Source organism: Lissotriton helveticus, chromosome 3_1 (genome assembly GCF_964261635.1).
Source record: "Lissotriton helveticus chromosome 3_1, aLisHel1.1, whole genome shotgun sequence".
In the NCBI taxonomy this organism is placed as follows: domain Eukaryota; kingdom Metazoa; phylum Chordata; class Amphibia; order Caudata; family Salamandridae; genus Lissotriton; species Lissotriton helveticus.
The window spans coordinates 2,069,345,906-2,069,368,831 of record NC_136061.1 but is presented as its reverse complement, the minus strand read 5'-3'; the positions used below and the strand labels follow the sequence as shown (position 1 = coordinate 2,069,368,831).

The following is a 22,926-nucleotide window of genomic DNA, read 5'->3' as shown; positions in this document are numbered from 1 at the left end:
GTACAATCATGAATGTAGGGTGGCAAGAACATTTTTGGGTGATGCAATCAAAAACAAAAATCTAGAGGTTATTAGATTAGCCAGGAAACAATACAAACAGTGCATAGCAAAAGCGAAAAAAGATTGGGATGAGGCACATTGGAATAACTTAAAAAGTGCAAGTGACCGGAAGGACTCTAGGTTATTTTGGCATTTAGTCAAATGGGGACATGACAGGTTAGAAGAGGCTAGTTCTAATAATGTCCCTCAGGATGCTTGGGTCAAGTTTTTTTGTGATCAGTATGCTTCCAGAGACCAGGCAGTAGATAGAAGATGTATGCCTTCTTTACCAGCAGAGGAGGACATCTTCACTCAGAGCGAAATAGTCACTGCTCTTAATACTGTTCGAAGTGGGCGGGCTCCTGGAATTGACGGGGTTCCGGCAGATGTTTTTTTGAATGACACTGAAAAATGGTGCAAATACATTTATCTGTTAATAAATTTTATCAGCAGAGGTGCAGACATCCCAGTAACCTGGCGGGGTGCTGTAATTATCCCTATATATAAGAAGGGAGATCGAGCTCAGCCTGGTAACTATCGCCCCATTAGTTTAATTGATACTATCCAGAAGGTAGTGGGGCGAGTAATTGTCAATAGGTTGCTAGATTGGATTGATGACAACAACATCTTATCCCCCTTCCAGGCTGGATTTCGCAGGGCAACTAGCACTGTGGATCAAGTCTTCCGTTTCCAACTGATACAGTGGAAGACCGTGGTGCTAGGCGGAGGTAGCCTGTATGCAGCATTTGTTGACCTGCGGGCTGCCTTCGACCTGGTACCTAGGGCTAAACTGTGGGAAGTGCTAGAGACACTAGGTGTCCCTGGGGACCTGTTGACTTTAATTATGCGTTTGCATGAGGGCACCTATGCCAAGATACGCTGGGGAGGGTATGGGAATGACACTGCCGAATTTCCCGTAGAGCGCGGGGTTCGTCAGGGTTGTTCAATGGCCCCTACATTGTTTACCCTTTTTATCAATGGTGTAGTTGCCCGCATGCAAACTCGGGCTGTGGATGCCCCTTCTTTGGCAGGTGAGAAAGTCCCTATTTTAATGTTCGCCGATGATACTTTAATTTTATCAAAAACACCAAGTGGTCTGCAAAAGGCATTGGCAATATTTGATGAGTTTTGTGTTGATCACGGTCTGGAAGTGAATGTGTCCAAAACAAAACTCATGGCTTTTAATCCACATAGAAATTTTAAATCAAATATTTCCATGAGTGGTCGCATTCTGGAACTTGTAAAATCTTTTACTTATTTGGGGATTCTTATCTCCAATGATAATAAGTGGCAACAACATCTAAATATTGCTATACTGAGGCACAAGCAGCTAGCTGGCACTATTATCAAGGAGCATAGGAAATCACTGACAAAACCCATCAAACCTCCCTTGATAATATACGAGGCAAAAGCAATTGGGTCTGCCTTGTATGGTGCGGAGCTTTGGGGGAATGAAAATCTCCAAGAGCTCCAAATATCAGAAAATAAATTTCTTAGGCTGTTAACAGGTACCCCACAGAGCAGTCCGCTATTGCCCCTGCGTTATGAGTTAGGAAGGAGAGAAATTACGGAAAAGGCTAAATTACGTCCGATTCTATTCTGGCGTAGACTTTGGACTACGCCAGAGCTCTCTCACTACGCGGATGGGTTCATTGATGTTATTAAATCTGACCAATACCATAAAATTAGATGGTTTAAAACATTAAAAATTGCACTGTTCAACTTAGGACTAAATGCTCTGTGGACCGATCCTGCTGGGGCTTTATTCCCCACTAAGATCGCTTTAAAAAAACATTTTTTGGGAACATGTTGCCAATAGGAGCATGCTTAGTACTAATAATGGGACCTTGACCGCCAGTTTCCTAGAAATCAAGATGTATCCCAACTATGAAAAGTATTGGGATTACATCACGATCCCCATGGACAGAAAATTGTTATTCCAACTGAGGGCAGGCTCGCTCCCTCTTCGTAAATTAACATCTAAATGGAAATCTGGGGGCATAGCCACTTGCCCAGTCTGTGGGGTAGGAAATGAAACTCTAGGTCACTTTTTGTTCTGTTGCCCAGTATATTCTGTTCCAAGGCGTGTCTGGTTGGCTCCTATGTGTAGGAACTTAGGCACAAAAAGTAGTATGGTGGCGTTGCGTATTGTAAAATCCACTACTGAAGATTGGATCAATATTGCCATTGCAAAATATTTGGGGTGGGCATGGGTCTTAAGGCAGAGACTGTTGGTAAACTAATCACCCTCTACCAAATTTTCTAGGGACTGCTAGACATATGTCTATTCTCTGTAACTGTTTAATAATAGTCCAGAGATTGCTAAACTACTGTTTACTCTCTGTAATTTTTTAGCTGATCAGAGACTGCTAGATTTTTGTCTATTTTTTTGCTAATGATTATTTAACGTATCATCGGTTAGAACTTTTAATGTTATGGATTTTAGAGGATTCTCACATTGTCATTACGATTGTTATTCCTCTGGCTCTTTTGATGGTAATGATATTTGCACCTGTATATATGATGTGTCAGAGTTTTATTAATTGTTTAATTTTTGTAGGTGTTACGCTTTTTAAAATGTTTATATTGTGTATGTGCTTTGTCTAAATTGACTCTGTAAATTTAATCGCTTTTTATTATATGTTTGTATGTCTTGCTTTTATGAGTAAATCTCGAATAAAGCACTTTGAACTTGAACTTGATTATAGATTGGTGTTTCCATTATTGGCATATCTGATTTACAGGCGAGTCCCTAGTAAAATGCACTGACAGTGCCAGGGCCTGTAAACCCACTGCTGCTTGTGGGCCTGCAGCACTGATTGTGCCACCCACACAAGCAGCCTTCAAAGGGTTCTCAGACCTGCCACTGCAGTGTCTGCTCACGGTTTTTACTCCCACATCGACTTGGCAAGTGCACCCACTTGCCAAGCCCTCGCCACCCTTTTATTACATGTGAGTCACCCCCCATGGTAGGCCCATGGTACACCAATGGGCAGGGTGTGGTGTATTTTAAAGGTAGGACATGGTCTGTTGTGTGTGCGATGACGCGATAGTGAAATACAGTTTATTTTGTTTTTCACTATTGAAAGGCTATCTGTCCCACAGGATAGAATGAGAAGTACTGGGTAACATTTTACGAGTATATCTTCCAAATGGGACAAAATAGAGAAATGGAGTTTAGTATGCCTGAACTCAGAATGTTGAAATGCATCTTTTGGTAAAGATGATTTTAATGTTATGTGTTTGAAAATATAACTTTTTAGAAAGTAGGTATTTTCTGGTTTAGCTGTCCTCTGTGCCTTTGCTGGGTTGTGGATTGACTCTCTGGCACTTTGGAGTGACAGGGCCCAGGGATGTGCATTCTCTTCAGACTGCCACTGGGGGGGGGGTTGAGATGTGTCCAGCCTTTCCTAGGTGAGTTAGGGCTGAGCTGAATAGACCTGGACTGCATTTAGAGTAGTGGGAGGAGATTTCCTTGCACCGAAATGGGCCTGGTCTGCCTGGGACAATGCTGTCTCCACCTCCTGCCAGGAAGCAGGATCAGAGAGGACAGAACTGGTTTGGGCTGAGCATAGACACTCTCTGCCCAAAAGAACAAAGAGAAACTGAGTATAAATAATGGGGCTCAGGCCCCAGAACTTTAGAACTTGCTTGGATAAAGCAACCAGCCAAGACGAAGAGCTGGAAGAACTGCCAGGAGGAGTATTGCCCTCAGCTGTGTTGTTGCTTTGATGGATTGGCCTGCAGTCGCTACTTCTGCCTTGGGCAGTGAAAGGACTGGACTGAACTTTCTTTACTTGTCGCTGAGTATTTCCAAAGGCTTGAAATAGAGCTTGCCTCCTGTTCACAAAGTCTCAGGGACAGCAAATACTTCACTTACCTCTGGCTACCACCTCTGGAACTGTGGGTTTCAGTTGCCACAGAGGGGGAAAGCAACCAACACCGTTACTGACACCACTGCTGGCTTCGTGTCCTGAAAGCTCCGCAGAAGGCACCGCCGCGCTTCACACTCCAGCCGTTGTCTGTCGCCATCCCCCCCTACTCTTACCTCCACACCGGCCGTCACTGGGTGGCAAACTTAGGGAACGCCCTAGCTGTGCCACTGAAAGTGTGTTGTAAAAGTAGCACCAGCTGATATTCACCAACTGCAATTAGTAAATATATGATACCACTGTATCATCGTAGATTGTAGGATACTGTGTAATGTTGATCAATTTGCATATATGCATGTCATGTTATCATTAATACCCTGTAATATTACTGCACAAGCACATCTGTAATGTATAACCTAAAGAAAATTTAAAAATCAACAAAACAGATTCAAACAAAAATGAGAGTGGTGGAATGCATTTGGGGAATGGGGTTGGAAAGAAAACATGAAATAAGCGGTTGTCAGGTGTAAGTGGAACTGCCCTTGTTCTTATATGTGCTAGGGGTACATTTCTTGTGGTCTGATAGTCCCCAAAACAGCTGAGATATTGCTAACTAGATTGTAAGGTAACAGAGGGATTCTGGATCTTGTTCAGCTGTTTTGAATTAGAGAGGTGTGTATGTCCCGGTGGTTTGCACACTCAGGATACATATAGTACCATATAAATAGTTTAGTAGTAATCTCTGTGTGTCAAAAAGTTATCAGAAGACTTGGAGAAAGCCTTGTGTGTGTCCTCACTCATCCCAAGCAAAATCCAAGGACAGTGAGTCAGGTGAGTTTTCTCAATGGGGGAGCTTTTCTTCCTGACTTCCTTGGATGGACAGAAAGTAAGTATATAAGGTGCCACTATGTCCATAAACACCACATAGATGTAAAGCACAATGCACAAAAGAACTATACATATGATGATGTGAGCATAGAATTGTATTTATTTGTTCATTTGCACACTCTCTACATAACAGGGATGCTCTACGAAGATTCACCAAAATAAACCAGTGACCTCAGTAAAATACTCAGCAGATGTGAGAGAGAGTTTGCTGTTTTCAGTGGTGCCCATTAGTTGAAGTTAAGTCATGTTGTTGTTCTTCTTCTTGTATTCTACTGTGGAGGCTTCTGCACAAATGTTACCGGTGTGATAACATGTAAATCCTATCTACCACAAGAAAATCTGAGTGAACGCATGGATTTTCTTTTTCTTGAGAGCACATGACTAATCCCAATAATCAACACAAAACCTGGGTTCCATTTACCACTAAACCTGGGTTCCAGGGTGGTGCACTTCAGTGTCTTCCCAGTGGTAATAAGCGCCATCTTAAATGCTACTAAAATACAATGTAAAGCTCCCTAAAATATAAATCTTGCACGAGTAGCAGTCTATACATTTTGCAGCACTCTGGTCGAGCTTGGCTCTATATAGCAAAGGCAGTGAGACACTGCAAAGAGCACACATGTTAACAAAATTGATTAAATGAGCATGACGTGGAAAGCTGCTTAGGATACAATAAATTACAAATTAAAGTTTTCTTAGAAACCAAAAGCATGTGTAGAACACGTTGCTAAGAGTTCGTTTATGCAGGCCGCGGTTCTAACAGTTGAATTAGCTTTTAATTTTTAACTCTCCATATATTCTCTGAGCCCATTACCTAATAGTTTAAAAAATCGGGCTCAAGCATGTTCAGACGCCCACTGCTTTCACACAGCAGACAAACGCTCTTGTGTTAGCTATTTCAGGTCCGACGCATAGGGCGGAAGTATTAACAGTTGAATTAGCTTTTAATTCTAAACTCTCCATATATTCTCTGAGCCCATTACCTAATAGTTTAAAAAATCGTGCCCAAGCATGTTCAGACGCCTATCACTGCTTTCACACAGCAGACAAACGCTCTTGTGTTAGCTATATCAGGTCCGACGCATAGGGCGGAAGTATTAACAACAGGGCAGAGCCCGGCAGTCGGGCTGAGGTCATGGGACACGCTCCTGCTTCAAAGAAAACCGCAAGGAGTCCTTGAGGACCAGTAAGAGGTGGTTGAGATACCAGACAGATCTGACTGCCAAACATTCAGAACACACCCCAGACCTTTTTCTGGTACACAAAGATAGAGGTTTGAAATCTGAGGTGTTTGCTGCATATGAGGAACAGTTGATAAAAATGAGTCGTTATGTTCGGGTGTGATTTTTTTTGCAACATTCAGATGGTACATTTTAAGTGGCAAGTGGGGAAGTCGTACCCTTATATGTATATGGGATAAAGTACCGCCAGCTATACATTCCTAAGGATATTGCAAGTCACAGAGGTGTTCCATAACGATATATAGTAACGAGGCCAAAGAGCGAGGTACTTTATAAGGTCACAGAACTATAATAGGGAAATTAGTGATGGGATTCTATATAGGGATAGCAGACTTGCATGCATTTTTATTAGATGTATTGTGAGTGTTGTAGAGAGTATACTAGTTCAATATGTTTCTATTCCCACAAAATTGTACACAGAATGTAATGAAATTATTTTATAAATCCATGCCTTGGGTTGGTTTTTATTAGGAGTGAGACAAGCTTCAAATTCCGCTATCAATTCAAGAATCTCCGCACTTCTGGCCTGATATACAAAGGAATTTTGATATTGCACAGCTTATAATGTGGAAAAAACGCAGAGTTTATGACCACAAAATACCTTTTCACTATTTGCAAAATACATTTTTGAGTTGGAAAAGTCTAATAACAAATAGGAAGGGACGTGAAAGGGTATCCCCCTTTTATTTGTGTTTTGGAAAGGGACGTGTCAGTGGTTTGTGGCCACAAATGTGAACACCATTTCGATTCACAAGGGGTAATCTGCCCTTGAGGGATTCTATTGCCCTTGTCTTGCAATGCAGTGTAAGGTTATTTTCCTTTCACCTGCATGGCACCAGTACTTTGTTTTCTATGGCAACATGCAAAATAGTCCTTTCCTGGAATATTGACTCAATGTTCAGCTTCAAGATTACGTGGTGCAACTGTGGCCGAACCTAAAAATAAAAAGCAGAGTGGTAAATCTTTGTGAATGGCAGCTTTGCATACCCTTAAAAAGACTTCATAAAGCCATGCTGGAAAAAAATCCCAAGTTTGCAAATCCCTATACTATTTGTATTTTAATTTCTGGGGCTTTTCGGTCTCAATTCGGTGAGCTGCTCTTCACTTATTTATTTTTAGGTTTGCCAGCAGTATAATTGTTCCCAGTATTGTATGTGATAGTGGAGACAAAGAAGGTTAGGAAATAGTTTTGAGGTTATTTAAGTCTGGGATTGGTTTTTTAAGTGTATTTGCTAAGCTCTGATTTTTTAAATATGGAATGAGCCCCAGACCAAACCTTCTCCCGCCACTTCAGCTACTCATTTCTTTCCTGTTTGCTAATGGCCTTCATTCCTTTCCCTCACATTTTGCTTGCCGCTTCAACTCTTTATTTTTACTGCCTGATACATTGCATGCGCTATTACTTGTCAGATCTTTTGCTACTTAAAAAAAAAAATTAAAAAGGACTTTGAGCCTCCCCATTGCTTACCATTGATTGACTTCATCTTCACTTTTATTTGCTGACTAGTGATTGGTCAGCACTTGCCAGTTTCACTTTATCTCCATTCTGTTCTCAATTCCGTGGAGCCTGGACCAAGCACTAATTGCTAGTAATCTTTGATTGGTGTTCTTCCGCTGCTGGCCCTGGGATTGAGGTACTCTTTGTTCTTCTTCCTTCATCGCCCCTGTGGTAACATTACTTGCCCCCACCTGTGTTGTTGCTTGACTGTTGTTGATGCGTCCAACTCCCATGTCATTGCTTCTCTGTTTTTGCTTGCCCCATGTCCTCGCCCATGTTGTTGCTTGCCCTGTGACATCCACTGCCACTACCTCTCTCCCACTCATTGTTGCCCGCCCAGACCCACCCGAGGAGGGGGGGGGGGGGGTATGCCGAGACGGTGCAGGCATCTCAAAATTAAGTACCTTGTAGTATCACTTGTGTGCCAGCATCTCAGGAGTACCACAGTAAAATTCCATCCTTTGCAGATAACTTCCCACTGTGCGTGAGCAAAGGCTAGGAATGGCCCCTCGGGGGGCGCAGAGCTGATGTCATCTGTGATATCATCAGGGATGACATTTAACATGTCATGAGTGATGTAATGTGTGAGGTCATAAGCTGTGCATGGAAGGGGTGCAAGTTATAGGTTACTCACTAAATAATAAATGGTGACTTTCAGTGTTTTTTTGTTTTAAAACAATGTTTTTTTATATTATTACAAGTTCTAACTATAATGTCACTTTAACCTTTGTTTTTTTTCGGGTTTTCTTTAAATGTAAAGGGAGATATTTTCACCAGACCTCAGTACAAAGTCACAGTAACCTTTGTTTTTTAAGTGAATTGCTAGGGAGTTTTTTTACACAAAGCAAGATTTTATTACTATACCTAAATGTAACATCACAGTAACCGTTGGTATTTTCAGTCAATTTCTGTTTTTTTAAATCATATTTACGCAACTTTGTTACTGAGCATATATTTTGACTGTGCATTGTAGGAGGTTGGCCTAGTCCTGGCCTGCAGCTCAGCCCTTGTAGCCAAATCCCTCCATGGGTGACCAATTCCCCTCCTCGCATAGCCTTCAATACTGCACCCATCCGAGAGCGACAAACACCCAGCCATGCATAGCAGTGGGGCCTGTGCCCAATCTCTCATTGGTGGCTAACCCCATGGCCATCCAACCCCCACAAACAAACACCCCACATTTTCATGTATTTGTATGTTTTTTGCACAGTAGCATGGTACTCCTGTGGTACTGCGGGACAGTGCAAGCTTCACTTTTTTTTATGCCTGCATGCTCCAGCAGTACTCCTGCAGGACCAGACATGGGCCATGCTGGGTCCTACAGAAGTCCTACAGGACACACAGCTTCAATAAATTCCTACCCTGCACCCTTGTATCTTATTTTTTTTAAACTCAGAACACGAGGACTGAATCCCCAAGCCCTAAAATGGGGGCCACAACATTTCTACTGATGTTGCGTACAGCAAGTCAGATTGCTTGGTCCCACGTGACAGGCAATGGTCATGCTGGAAAAAAGAGGCCAACGGGTAAAAAAGTCTTATAGTGAATGAGAGAGCTTTTAAAAAAATGTATTTTCAGTTCTGACGTACCAAACGCCCTGATATCAGAACGTATTGACCTTTAATTTTTCAAAAATGGCTATACTTATTTATATCAAGTCATGAAAAGCATGGTTCCTGTGTAAAGATCTAGCTTTCTGACAAATTTGGTGTAATTCTATCAGGGCCGGACTGGGAACTGAAATCTGACCTGACAAACTGCTTGGCCGGCCCTTGTGGAATGGGGGAGTGAGGCCGAGCTGTATGCTAGGGACGGTTTTGGCTGATTTTGTTACAGGGGACTGATATTGCTGGCCCCGGTAACAAATCGGCCCCCAGGGGCCCAAGACCGCCACCTGCCCCTGGCGGCCCACCAGGGAAACGCCCAGTGCCCGCTACGCCCAGTCCTGTCCTGAATTCTATTCAGCCATTTTTTCTGTATCGCTGTTCAATTATCCTATGGAAAATTGCATAGGGAAAAATGTTTTGGGACATCTCCTTTTTTTTGGCCCCTGCTTGATGGATCACCCAAAACTTTCCTGGAAGGAGCTGAGGTGAATGAACTTTTTGTTTGGAACGTTCTGTGAAGATATGTCAAACGGAGCCAAAGTATTGGCTTTTCCAATGCTAGTTAATGAGTGATTTGTATGGTGGTGACTATTTCCAAATCTGTAGGTGGGTAATTAGTTTTTGACTCATATAAGACTAGAGAACTAATAAACAGGGAGGTTGCTATCATCTATGTAGCACCAAAAATAGGAGAGTGGTCCTCCACACCAAAGGGACAGGATGCAATACTGACACCAAGTCAAAGAAAATTCCCTTTGGGACTCCCCAATAGCATACAGTGGAACTCAAACCTCATTCACACCCCACTCATATGTTAAATTATTGAAAATGCCAAAGAGAAGTATGTAAATGTTTTAATGTGAATGCAATAAAAAAGTAGCTACGATCTAAAAATGTCCTCTTCATTTCGATAGCTTGGGCGTCAAAATCTTTAAGATTGGTACAATTCCTTCTGACTCTGAGGAATTGTGAAAAAGGAATTCTGTTTTTTTGGAATTTGGGATGGTAACTCTGGAAGTGGAGCAGCGTATTTCTAGCTATTGGTTTGATATACAGATCCACTTCCAGGCTGCCATGATTGTGTTTAATAAAGATGTCTAAGAACTCGACTCGGTTGGTACTTGTGTGCGCTGTACATTTTAAGTTGATGTCTGTCAAGTTAAGCCATAAAGAAATTCTTTTAAAGTCTGTTCCCCATCAGTCCAGATGAAAAAGATATCATCTATAAACCGGTACCAATGGGAAACAGACTCATAAAAGGGGGCCACGTCGTTGTAGATAAATTTTGCCTCAAACTGAGACATGTAAATATATGCTATAGATGGAGCTACCGAGGCCCCCATGCTCACTCCTTTGGTTTGGAGATACAGGAGATCACCAAATTCAAAGACATTTTCTTTTAATACTAGACTAAGGCATTCATGGACAAACGGTTTGAAGCAAGGAATTTGAAGAGTGTCTATAAGCCACATAACTGCTTCTAGTGCTTCCAGTTGTGGTACATTACTGTATAGAGACTCGATATCTAATGTTACTAATATGTGTTTAGCTGGATCAAATGGCAGATTTTCAACTTTTGAGATGATGTCTCCTGTATCCCTGATGTAGGAAGTAGTAAGGGGAATGAAGGGACGGAGAATGTTGTCTATGTATTTTGATATGGCTTCAGTTGGTGTACCTATCGTTGAAACTATTCGACGGTATGGAGGATCTTGTTGATTTTTATGAATTTTGGGGATCCCGTAAATACACACACTTTTTTTGTCTGAATGGTTAAGATAATCATATTCTTTAGTGGTGAGAATTCCTTGTTCTAAAGCTGCGGTTGTCATTTTTTGTATAGATTTAGTGATTTTATCAATGGGATTGCTCTGAATTTTCCTATAAAAGGTTTGATCATTTAGCATTTTTTGCATATTTGTTTCATAATCCTTGGAATTTATCAAAACGATCCCACCTCCCTTGTCACAACTTTTTATGACTAGGGTATTATCGTTTTTAAATGTTTGTAGAGAATTGAATTCTTCTTTGGTGATGTTGTAGCGGGGTTTCGGAATGAATTTCAAAGACTGTTCTAGTCGTTTAAGGATAACTTTTTTGAAAACTGCAACTTCAGGCCCTACTTGTTCTAGAGTAGGTGTGAAGGTAGATGGTAGGGAAACTATGTTGTCAATAATATTGTCGCAATCAGAGATTGCCTCATTAGAAAAAAACTTTTTTAACCTGATTTTTCTAAAGAAAGAATAAATGTCCTTATATAATTCAAAATGTTTGCATTAGTGTGAGGATCAAAGGATAAGCCTTTTGACAATAAAGTCATACCAGCATTGTCTAAGTTGTGTGAAGATAAGTTGAAAATAGGAATTACATTCCTTGTTTCCAGTACTGCTTGCTGCGTGTTTCCAGATACTGGTGAGGGTCCAGCGAGTACTGATGGTTCTGGTAGTTGCCTCTGGGCTGGGGTTGGAATCTGACCCATTGGCGACCCCGTTTCATACCGCGCTGTCCTAAAAAAGGCTGGTGAGAGTTCCTGTGGTTGTTAGGTGGATTATAAGGGCCAATTTGTTCCTGATAATTGGAGCTGATTTCTCCATCTGATTCAGACGTATCTGAAAAAGTATTTATTTTTTGGAATTTAGAATTATGTTCGTTTTGATAGTGATCTAATTTGTAAAAGTGTTCACTAAGATAAGGATAGGTTCTCTCAAGTGTATGGAATCTTTTATCTTTAACTAGTTTGTCAAATTTCTTTTTGAAAGGTATTCCTTAAAGGAGTTGATATCTTTTTTGACTTCCTCAAGTTGTTTATTGGCTTCCTCTAAGCTGGTGGATTTTTGTATTTTTTCTTCTAGATCTTCTATTTCTTTTTTTATAGTGGAGGCAAGATCTTTGGAGGTTTCTATTATTAAAATCATAAGGTCCCGGGAACATCTGCTCATGATCATACTCCATTTAGTCAAAAATGATTTCTGGTCCACGAACAGGCCAGGTATATTACGTACCCGGAGACCTTGAGGAATTACTCCAGCTTTAAGGTAACTGAGCATAAACTCACCATGACCTTCTATTCTAGCTAGTTTTTTTCTGTAGGTTAAGGAGTTTATGTGTGTCATCGTTGCTTTGGGAATGTGAACTAGAGCTGTTTCCAAAGGAACTGCTAGTTCCAACTAGAATCGCAAAATCTTCGTCTGAAAACCCAAAGGTTTGCAATTGGGCCATGTTAAAGATAAAGCTGACAGATATAAATGAATGTAAAAAGTTCTAATATGTCATGAAAAAAAGGGGAATGTGTAGAAAAAATGAGAAAGGGGAAAATTAGAAACAGTGATAAAGGCAGTGAGAGCACCAGATTATGAAGAAAAATCAGCAAACCTAGGGTTAAATCTGAACAACATTATTCCCTATGTAAAGATACAAATTATACAAATACAGATATTGATAACGGCTAAAGTAAAAGACAGTCCCGCACAGATCAACCGTGGGTAAAACAATTGTAGATAACAAGGACCCCCCTGAGTTAGAATCAATTTCCTGGGTCAGGGCAAAAGATACAATGACATATAACCACCCAGGCAAAACCAAAGTACGACAATGCAATGTAACCAGCACAAAAAATGAATAACACTGAACTAAGATGAATATTTGTAAAAAAACAGTCAAGATATTTAATAAATTTCAAATACATATATATAAAAAATATTTAAAAAAACATATGTATGTTTTTAAAGAACAAATTATCACACAATCAAAGTATATAAAATACAGTTTAAAAAGATGGTAAAGTTGAGGTATTGACGATATCTTCAACGCGTTTCGACACTATGTGTCTTCGTCAAGAAAGTACCATCAAGTTTATTATCTACAATAAAATAAACAATTTTTTAACAAAGCAATATTCAGGACTAAATCTAAATAAGCAAAAATAGATTGCTGGTACAAACATTGTCATTATTTAAATTTATATAGCAAAGCCGTTTTTCTATGTACATAGGGGGAAGCTCTGGTAGTTGTCTTAGGAAAATAGATGGGAATAAATTTACTATCCAGTAAGATATAATCAGCTGATATACAAAAGACCAAACATTTATTGTGGCACGTAATCTTAAAAATTACTTGATAAAGCACATCAAAAGGATGACTGTTTCACAATTCAACATCATAATCAAAAGACATTTAATACACAATTAAAAACATATCATATGTAAGTGAATATTTCTTAAGAGAACATCATAAAAAAGAATATATAACATAACAAATAAATTCAAAACGACCAAAGGCAACGCGTTTTAGTGGTAGTAACTGGTCCAAACCACCTTCTTCAGGCTTTGTTATAAAAATGTGTCCGAAAATCCTAACATCGTAAAGTCGGAGTGAAGAATCAATGACAGGGGAACGTCACTCTCTATCTCCTCCTGCTTACCGATAGTAGATTAGTTACCTATGCAGGAATCTCCCACAATAAAACCGGACAATTAAAACACTTGGTGGTCACAAGAGTAATCCTATTCAAGTGTCCTTTCCGAAAGAATGTTCAATTAAAATATAAAGTGGAGGCGAGACACCTCCACGAGTTGTCCTTATTGTTTTTTTATTAGGGCCACCATAGTTGTCGCTTTTGGAAAAGGTTGCTACGTGCACGTATTTCTGGAGATTGTTATATCCCGATTCCCCTATCTTAGTATTAAGAATAGTTGAATACTAAAGGGAAGAAGTGCCTAGCAGCCTTTTGATTATATGAAGAATATGGTGACCCTAATAAAGAACCAATAAGGACAACCCGTGGAGGTGTTTTTTATTGCATTCACATTAAAACATTTATATACTTTTCTTTGGCATTTTTAATAATTTAACATATGAGTGGGATGTGAATGAGGTTTGAGTTCCACTGTATGCTATTGAGGAGTCACAAAGGGAATTTTCTTTGACTTGGTATCATCTATGTAGCTACAGATATGGAGTACTTCACTGTTGTTTTTGTTTTCTTATTATGATGATTAACCCCTTGCGTGCTCATGACGGAACCACGCCGTCGTGAGCCACGGGCGGCGTGTGCTCATGACGGTAGGCAGGCAGGCTGGAAGGCATGTGGATGTGGCTTGAGTTATGTTAGAGGGCTTTTGACTGGAGTGTGACTGATTTGTGAGCACATTGAGTATGTGTCTCCTTTACTCATCCCAAAACTCCTACTACTACCATGATCTCCCAATAAACACTTTCTAGACTCTTCCCTCTTCTATCCCTCCATTATCCTTTTCAATCCAACTAACAAACTCACATGTCCACCACTCAAATTAATTCATATTACCCTATAGTAATTCACCACTAAGCCTTTTGGGTAACTCGCTGAAAAGCGCTTCGATGCCTCATCAGGGGTAGTCAGCACTATATAAATATAAATACAATTACATACATGCCCAGGAAAATGATCCACTGATTAGTAGGAAGCTGGGCCAGTTAGATTACTGTGTGCGAGCTTTGAATGTGGAAATTACGTCATCAGTCAAGACTGATGCAGCTGACTGTTTGCTGCAGCAATTCAAGAGGCCTGACAGCCAAGTTATAGAGTTTGGTGGAGCTACGAGCAAAAAGTAACATGCCTCACACTGTTTTAAGTAACTAGAAACAGATTGAAATGAAAAGACTATCTTCCTATATGCATGTATGGAAATAAGGTGAGATGAACTTTTAGAAAAGGGGATTTTTGCCAAAGAACTCTCTGCAAAGTCAGTAGACCAGCAACCGCTGTAAGAACCTTGTTGATGCCAGATCAGTGGTATTCAAACCTGTAGTGTTTTCACTTAACTGTGTTCTCAGCTCTTATGTAATATACGACCTGATACCTGAACTGAAGGTTGTGTAATATCTAGATCTCTTGAAGCTTAGAGAATCTTTCATGTTGTTCAATTAGGTAATATTTACACGTAGACTGTATATTGGGGCACTTTTCTGTTAAGCTGCTAAATTAGCTTCTATGAGTGAATAATCATAAAAAGGCTTGCAGGTCACAGGAACGCATCTTGGCCAGTTTATCCTGCCAACCTTCTGAGTTTGTTTACATGAGTATTACTGTGTAATATTACAAATATTATTTGAGCATCAAGCAGCAGTTCAATTTGTGGTGGGAGTTACATAGACATTATTGATATTGATGTACATCACATTTATGTTTTACATTTTAGCACAAAGGATCATAATTTTACCAATGGGAAGCACACGAAAATGAGAAAAGTCGGTGTAAGATTAGGTAAAGGACAGAAACAAAGGGGCATATTAGCAAGGGCTTCATCGCCGCTTTAGCTGCACTTTTTGCGGCTAAAGAGGCAAATTTTGTATCGCCTTATTAGCAAGCTGTCGCTAACAGCAGTTAGTGACAGCTTTAAGGCGATAGCGACCAGTTTGGGGCCCACTTTGTATGTTAGCAATATTTATCGCAATGACATGCAAAATGGGCGTACCCAAACTGTTAGCGACTGAAAGCAGTCGCTCTTACTGCTATCGCCTATTAACAACACAGGCTGTGCGAGAAAAAAAAGTTGCGCTAAGCGCGATTATCGCCAGAATCTAACGCCTGCTCAAGACCTTACTTACCTGTCTTGTCAATGGGGGGTGGATTGTGTCATGTTAGGTCCCATTGGCGTTAATGTGTGAATATCGCTGGATTTCCAGATATATTCACGCATTTAGCTGCTATTGCTGGATTTTTTATCGCATTAGATATAAACGTTGCTAATAACATGTTATCTCTGCGATAATATCCAGCGATAGGCGGCGATAAAAAAAACGCGCTAAGTGTGTTTTGCGGAAAATAGCGCATGTCCTTGCTAATATGCCCCAAAGTTTTACTGTGATATCCTTATTAGAAGATATTGTTGATTTTTAAAGTATTCTTAATTCAGAGATTTTTTTTTACATTTTTCTAGGACGTGAGGATTACAAAATTGATATATATATATTTATTCACTTCTTTCTTGCCACTTTGTGGTACTTTTCTTGTCTTTTCACTTATCCTTCTGTTTTCCATAAACATCGGCAACAAAGAGTAGGAAAAGAAAAGACTGCTTTTTTAATGTTGATACCCTGTTATAATTTAAAGTTAATGAATTATCGTGCAGGACAGAATGAATTCTCATATGGATATACATTCTGAATAGATATCTTCATTTGTGTCTTTTAAAATATTTCTGTGGATTTTACTAATGGGTTAATGTGTTCTATAATAAATTGTCTTTAATTTAAAAAGACAGAAATAGAGAACTGCTACTCTTTCAGATCTCACGCCCATTACTTCTAGTGAATGAATAGGCAGTATTTCTGTTCTAAATCTGCCCTATTTATGGGCCTCCTCTCCCCTCCATCCCTCACCGGCAAGTCCTGACACCCCAGAGCTCACTGTCCTCTGTTCCGTGTTCCGGTCACTGCTGACATCCTTTCTATTAATGGGCCTCTGTTGCTCTAATAAGTGAACTGGGTCACATAAGATGCACAGAACAAGGGGGAGATTGTGTTTTCTGCTTTGTTTACGTAGTCAAGGTTCATTCTCTAAGGGATGTTTGGGTGTTTTATGCCTGACAGCCTTCACATAAAAAAGTATAAAACAATAAAAATAAAAGAACAAAACAAAAGAATAGAATAGCCTGGGAGAGAAAGCAATTCATTATCCATTAACAAGAACGCATCAAGCAAACAAAAAGTAGTCCGCGCTGCGGGCAGCTGATTGAACCAAAGAGAGAGCGCCAAACTGTGACTGCCATTCTCTGCCACTCACAGCGCTAGACACCACAACTGAGGCAGGAGTCTGTCCTACAAAGCTGTGGAGTTTCGAGATCAGGTCCTAACCTTTCGAGGTCCTGAAAGAAGACACGACATTTTTTTGTCATGACACGTTTGTTTGATGCCGTTCTCGTGCAAGAAACACAAGTATAGTGTTTTTTATTTATATTTGTATGTATTTGCTCTGCATCTTGATAATCAATGTTGTACATGCCTGAATGTGATCCATATGTAAGGATAAAACATGGAATGGAAACAAACAATCAACAAGCGAGAGATAAGCAAAATGAATACCAGACATTGACAGTGTAAACAACTATCAATCCGTAATGATTTGGCATCTGTTGTAAACTCCTGCCAAGACATAAAGCATTGGTGTGATGTAATGATTATTATGGGCAGAGAGATAGTGAGGACGGAGGAGGTCAGGGATAAGTCAAGGTTATGAGATGTTCACGTGTTATCTTCAAAATGCTTAGGGAGCTGATTGCTCTCAAGTTCAGTGGGGGATGTTACCGTAGAGGGAGGGGTGCCAAAGGAGGTAAAAGGAGTTGGCCTGTGCAATCACAAAGGTGGTTATGGATAGAGGTTTTCAGCTCTCAGGCTACACCAGGAGATGGTCGCTGTAGGTGGTGGGAACCTAGCTGGGCAGAGTGGTTGCCCCATTTATAGTACAATTTTACCTTGCTTACAAAACGAGGATGTGGCCTAGCGGACAGAGCTGCCCACTTCGGCACTAGGGAACCAGGTTCAATTCTCAGTGTCGAGACTAGATCCTGTGATTCGGGGCAAATCTCAATCTCCCGTGCCTATCAAAAAAAAAATGTGTTCTTGTGTAAAGTAACTGGTGCTCATGTAAAGGGCTCCAATATTTTCGAGTCAAATTTGCGTTATATACAAAAAAAACCATAAAGGCATAAAATTGCGACAAACAAGGTAGTAGTACTTGCTCTTCTTCAGTTCTGAAGGGGAAGATGTAGTGGGTAAAAAGATGTTCAACTAGCATCCACATGCATACACCCATGTATTTTGACACAAACCTGGATTTAGATTTACAAAGACTTGCAAACCTGGGTTGTGCCAAATTGGAGCGCCTTGCCAATAGAGGCATAACAAGGAGAAATATATTTATTTTTCCTTGTTACTTCGAGAAATATGTCTCTAAGGATTGTTATTGTGCAGGAAGGCGTTCTTTCTTGCACAAAAACAATCTGTCCATAACACAGACACCCTTGCACCATGTCCTTGCGTTGGCGCTAGCTAGCACATAGGGTGCCAGCACAAAGAGAGAGCAGAAATACTCCATATCTTTGTAAATATTGAGCACTTCTGCTCTCTGCCTTTAATGCAGCATGGCTCAGCAAGTTCTCTTGCTGCGTCGCGTTGTTTGAAATAATAGTCCATGTTCTCCTCAGCCTTTCTATGTAATACATAACAATGTATGTATTCAATATTGTTTGGTGTGTGGCGCAGAAACATATATGCCACTGACAACTACAACTATTGCATAGAAACAATTTACGGTTCATCTGAAAACAAATATGTTTGATATAAATAACTTTATTTTATGGTAATAATTACTTGCCATTAGACCACTGGCATTTAAATTCAAGTTTTAGTTAAATGTTCTACAAACTCTTCCCAACCTTTTTCATGTCTTTCTCGCACATGCAACAGGTTATGTGAATTTCCGACAGCAGTACCCTGAACTTTTTGAAAACCTGACCCAAGAAGCTGTACTTAGTACCATTGAGGCCGGGTACCCAGGCATTCTTGCCAGCAGGGACAAGCATGGCCGAGTGGTGTTGCTCTTTAAAATTGAAGACTGGGACTATGAAGAAATCACTTTTGATGAGGTAAGTTCGGTGCTTAATTTGAGCAGATTGTTGCCGGGAAAGGAGGGGAGGGTGGGTGGTTGAACTAGCTCTTATTTTTATGGACTGGTATTTGTTTTTCCGCATCAGATATTTACCAACCACAAGAAAAAGACAAGCATCTGCAATGTAATAGGTCTCGCTTTTACGCACTTTTGAGCTATTGGCATTGTAGAAGACAATGCCTTTTATTTATATTTTGGTTTCTAAAACATAAATAAAAGGCATTTTCATTACAATGCCAATAGCTTAAACTCTTCCAAATGCGAGATCTATTGCATTCCAAATGCTTGTTTAAAAGTGTGTGTGTGGGGGGGGGTTGTGCAAACAGAAGGTAGCTGAAGGAACATAGATGGGAGGGTGTGGGGAAGCAAAACAGAGGGTGCAGGTGTGGGGATGCAAAAATGATGGCGCAGTGGGGAAGGAGCACAGAGGGCATAGGGAAGCAAACAATAGACAGAGCAGTGTGGCAGGCTGGGGGAGAAAAGGAAATGAGCAAGAGCAACGTTAAGCTGGGGCTGAAAGCACACCCTTTACAGGTAATCTGAGCCGAGGAGCAAAGCGCAGCGAGCTGCCACTTCGGAACTGGAGAACTGCTCAGTGAAGCACTCCAATACCTTCCGGTCGGGTTCGCGGTTGCGGGGGAGTATGTCCAAAGAGAAATTTGCAGCCAAATAGTTTCTTTCTTATTTGGATCCATTTGACAGAGTGAAAAGAGGGTAAGAGCCCTTAGTTGAAATTATGGATTTTACACACCAGATGTAGCGGAATTTACATCACGCACCTTTAACCTCCCTAAAAGCATCCCTGATTTGCCCCCTTCTGTCTCCCATGGCCCCTGAAGAGCTCCCCATTTGCTACGAGTTAAATAAACACACCGGTGGCCACACTGCGCATGAGAGGACCTCCTGCAGTAAGAAAAATAATTAATTACTAAAGAAGACGTACCGTGTAACAACCGAAGTAAAAGAGCCAGTTCTCATGGGAGTTTACAAATTAAGACAATACGGTTCTAAGGAGGGACTAACACTCCTAATAATGAATCAGAAACCAGCATTTACAAAGCACAATGACACAAGCCAATGACAAATATGGCCGGAGAGTGGGCAGGGCTTTAAGTACATTCTCCAATACAGCATGGCTCACAGAGCAGTGCATGCGCTACCCAGGATGAACCCAAAAAACCTAAAAAAACAAATAGATAAGAAAGATGAAGGAAGAGAAAAACGGCAAAACCGTCACTGGGGAGAAAACAGGAACCTGCAAGAGTGAGTAAATGGGTAGGGTATATCTGATAGTAGATTAAAGAGGCATGAGGGGAATTTAAGACTACCAGCCTTGGTATTCGGTGCGCTGACATTTAATTTCACCAGTCGTGGCTTCTGAGCAGAGATTCAGGCATCAGCACTCTTTCCTTTACAAGTTTTGCATTCAGCAAGCCACTCTTCCTCTTTAATATGGTGTTTTTTAGTCTGTGGGTTATCACAAACATAAAAGTTATTAAAAAGTTTGTTTACTCTTTACATTCTATTTTCAAACACATGATTTATAACCTTAGTAGAAATGTATTCAGCATTGATATGCCCTTAAAAGGGGAGAGACACAGGATACACAACGGACAAATTAAAAAAATGGGGCATGTTAAAGGATTCAGGAGACAGCATTCAGGAGGGCAGTAGTTTCGGTTTCAAGTTAATTCTACCTGCAGAGGAAGCCTCTAAACGTGAACATTGATAGTTTTTTAAAATGTAGGCTGAAGTCAAAGTATCCAATTCTCAATGAATCTGCTCATAGCCTGTCCCTCCTTAAGTAATTTCACAAGGGAGTGTAAATTAATGTTTTGTCAATGCAAGACATCGATTCACACCAAAAATGGCTATTGTGCAAATGGCATGGAAATTATCACATAACATTCGTATTTGTTAAGCAATTTACATTGTTGTGTTAATACATACTGGATTGTCACATTTTGAGTTGTTTGGCAGGTTAATTTGATTTTTTTGGGGTGTACAAGTTGTGGGAGGGTCAACCACAAAGACACATTAAGCAGATCCACTGAATGAGAAACATTCTCCTAGCTCACAAAGACTTATTGCGGAATATAAAGAGTGCAAAGTATATTAAAGAGGTGTAAAAAGCGTTTGCTAATACCACATCATGAAAGGTCATAACCAGGCAGGAGGGTTTATTGAACACTAGCCTACTTAATGAGCACAACGTTTTTTTAAAGAACTCAATGAACTTTTAACGGTCAGACGTTGTGTATAGGGACAGAAACAATACCATAGATATATGCCCATCCTCAACAGTAGGGAACCACTTTTCTTTAGTGGTCACCCTCTAATGTGGGGCAATTTACAGAGTGATGTAGGCACAAGTTAGGCAGAAGTGGAACATGATGACAGTACTCTGACTGGATGGGTGTGAGGATCTTTTGGAGAGTGTGTTTCATTGATTAGCATGTTTTTAAGGAGGCTATTGTTTGTTTCAGCAGAGGATATCATAGTACCTAAGCCCAATATGTAATAATAATAATAATAATTCTTTATTGTTTGATTACTTAAAATCTTACAAGGTAACATATAACATCTACTATAATGTAAAACCATTAAAAACAAGATAAAAAATGCAACATCAAATTCTAAACCCATTACAATAAAAAAAATACCAAAAATGTAAACACGGTTTCATACTATGCCAACATTTTCTTAATTATAATCTCCAAGTTTTACTTTTACTCTTAACAAAAACTTTACAAAAGCAGAATTCATACTTATATCATTAGAATGCAGACACCTTATCAAAGCCTGCCTACATGTCCTTATTCCTCGAGCATTAAAACATGTTTTAAGTATAGTTTTTCTTTCAATTTGGAGTTCAGGGCAGGTACATGACAAATGGACAATATTCTCCTCTCCGGTTTTACACAATCTGCATACTGTATCCCCCTCTGACTTCATCCATGGGGGAAGATGACTTAGTCCGGGGAGCACACCAAATCTTGCTTTTATAAAGATTTGTTTATTTTTTAATGTCCATGGTACTTTCAAATATGCTTGAATCTGCTTATTGTAAACCCATTAATTATTGGCCATGCATGTTTTCTTTTTGCCAATATATCTTTGTCTCGTATGATTGATAGTTGATTTGTTAATCTGTTAAATGCATTTTTAAATGATTCCTTGTTTATTGTATTGTTCCAAATTGGCATGACAGCAAATTCTTCCAATGCTATTTGTAGATAAATCCAGGCTTGTGATTTTCTATTGTTATTTATCTCATGCCATAGTAACTGAGACAATTGATTGTATTGATCATTTTTATCCTATTCCATGCTTTGATAAATTGACCCTTTCGTGTGTACAACTGGTTATTTAGACCAAACTCCAGTCTTATTTGTGCGGGTGATGCATTATTTGGTAGATGAAAAAGGGATTTAAAAGTTTTTGAGACTGCATTGTTTATAGTCACAGTATCTTTCCCAATTAATGCCTCACTACCATATGTAAGAGTGGGGAAGAGTTTTGCCGATATAACCTTTAGAAGGGGACGATAAGTAGGATTTCCTAATGATTTCTGCAGTACCCTGAATGCTGCCGTCAAAGCATTTGCCTTCCTTTGTATATCCAATTTGTGTGGGCGAAAGTTTTCTTTTTCATCGAATAGTACTTCAAAGTACCTGAATGTTTCAACTTGTTCTAGTTGGATATCCTCCATAAACCATTTGGATTTATGTTTTGATCTTACATTTTTAGTGAACACCATAACTTTAGTCTTGGTTTCATTTATCACCATTCCATTTTCTTTTGAGTATGAGGATATTCGATTTATTAGGCGTTGTAGTCCCACTTTTCTTTGGCTTAAAAGGATAACATCATCTGCATATAGCAGATTGGAAATTTGTTTGCAGGCTCCTTTTGGTGGATGTACGTTTATTTCATCCAGGGTCTCTGTTAAATCTGCTAGAAACAAGTTAAAAAGTAAGGGGGCCAGTACACATCCCTGCTTAAGACCTGCTGTTGTTATTATTTCCTTTGTTAGTGTGTGGCCATCCCCATCCGCACTCTAACCCATGTATTGCTGTACAAAAGTTTGATAAGTTTTAGCAATTGGTCTGGAATATTTTTTTGCTGTTAT

At 39.9% G+C, this 22,926-nt stretch overlaps 1 protein-coding gene across 3 annotated transcripts in view; it reads left to right on the top strand.

Annotated features, from left to right (window-relative positions):
* Positions 1–22,926, top strand: part of RLBP1 (retinaldehyde binding protein 1) — a 229,136-nt gene that overhangs the window by 162,632 nt on the left and 43,578 nt on the right. For all 3 annotated transcript variants that reach the window (XM_078684097.1, XM_078684098.1, XM_078684099.1), the window contains one exon: positions 18,593–18,771. In XM_078684097.1, the coding sequence (XP_078540223.1) occupies positions 18,593–18,771 (179 nt within the window). The remainder of the gene's footprint in view (positions 1–18,592; positions 18,772–22,926) is intronic.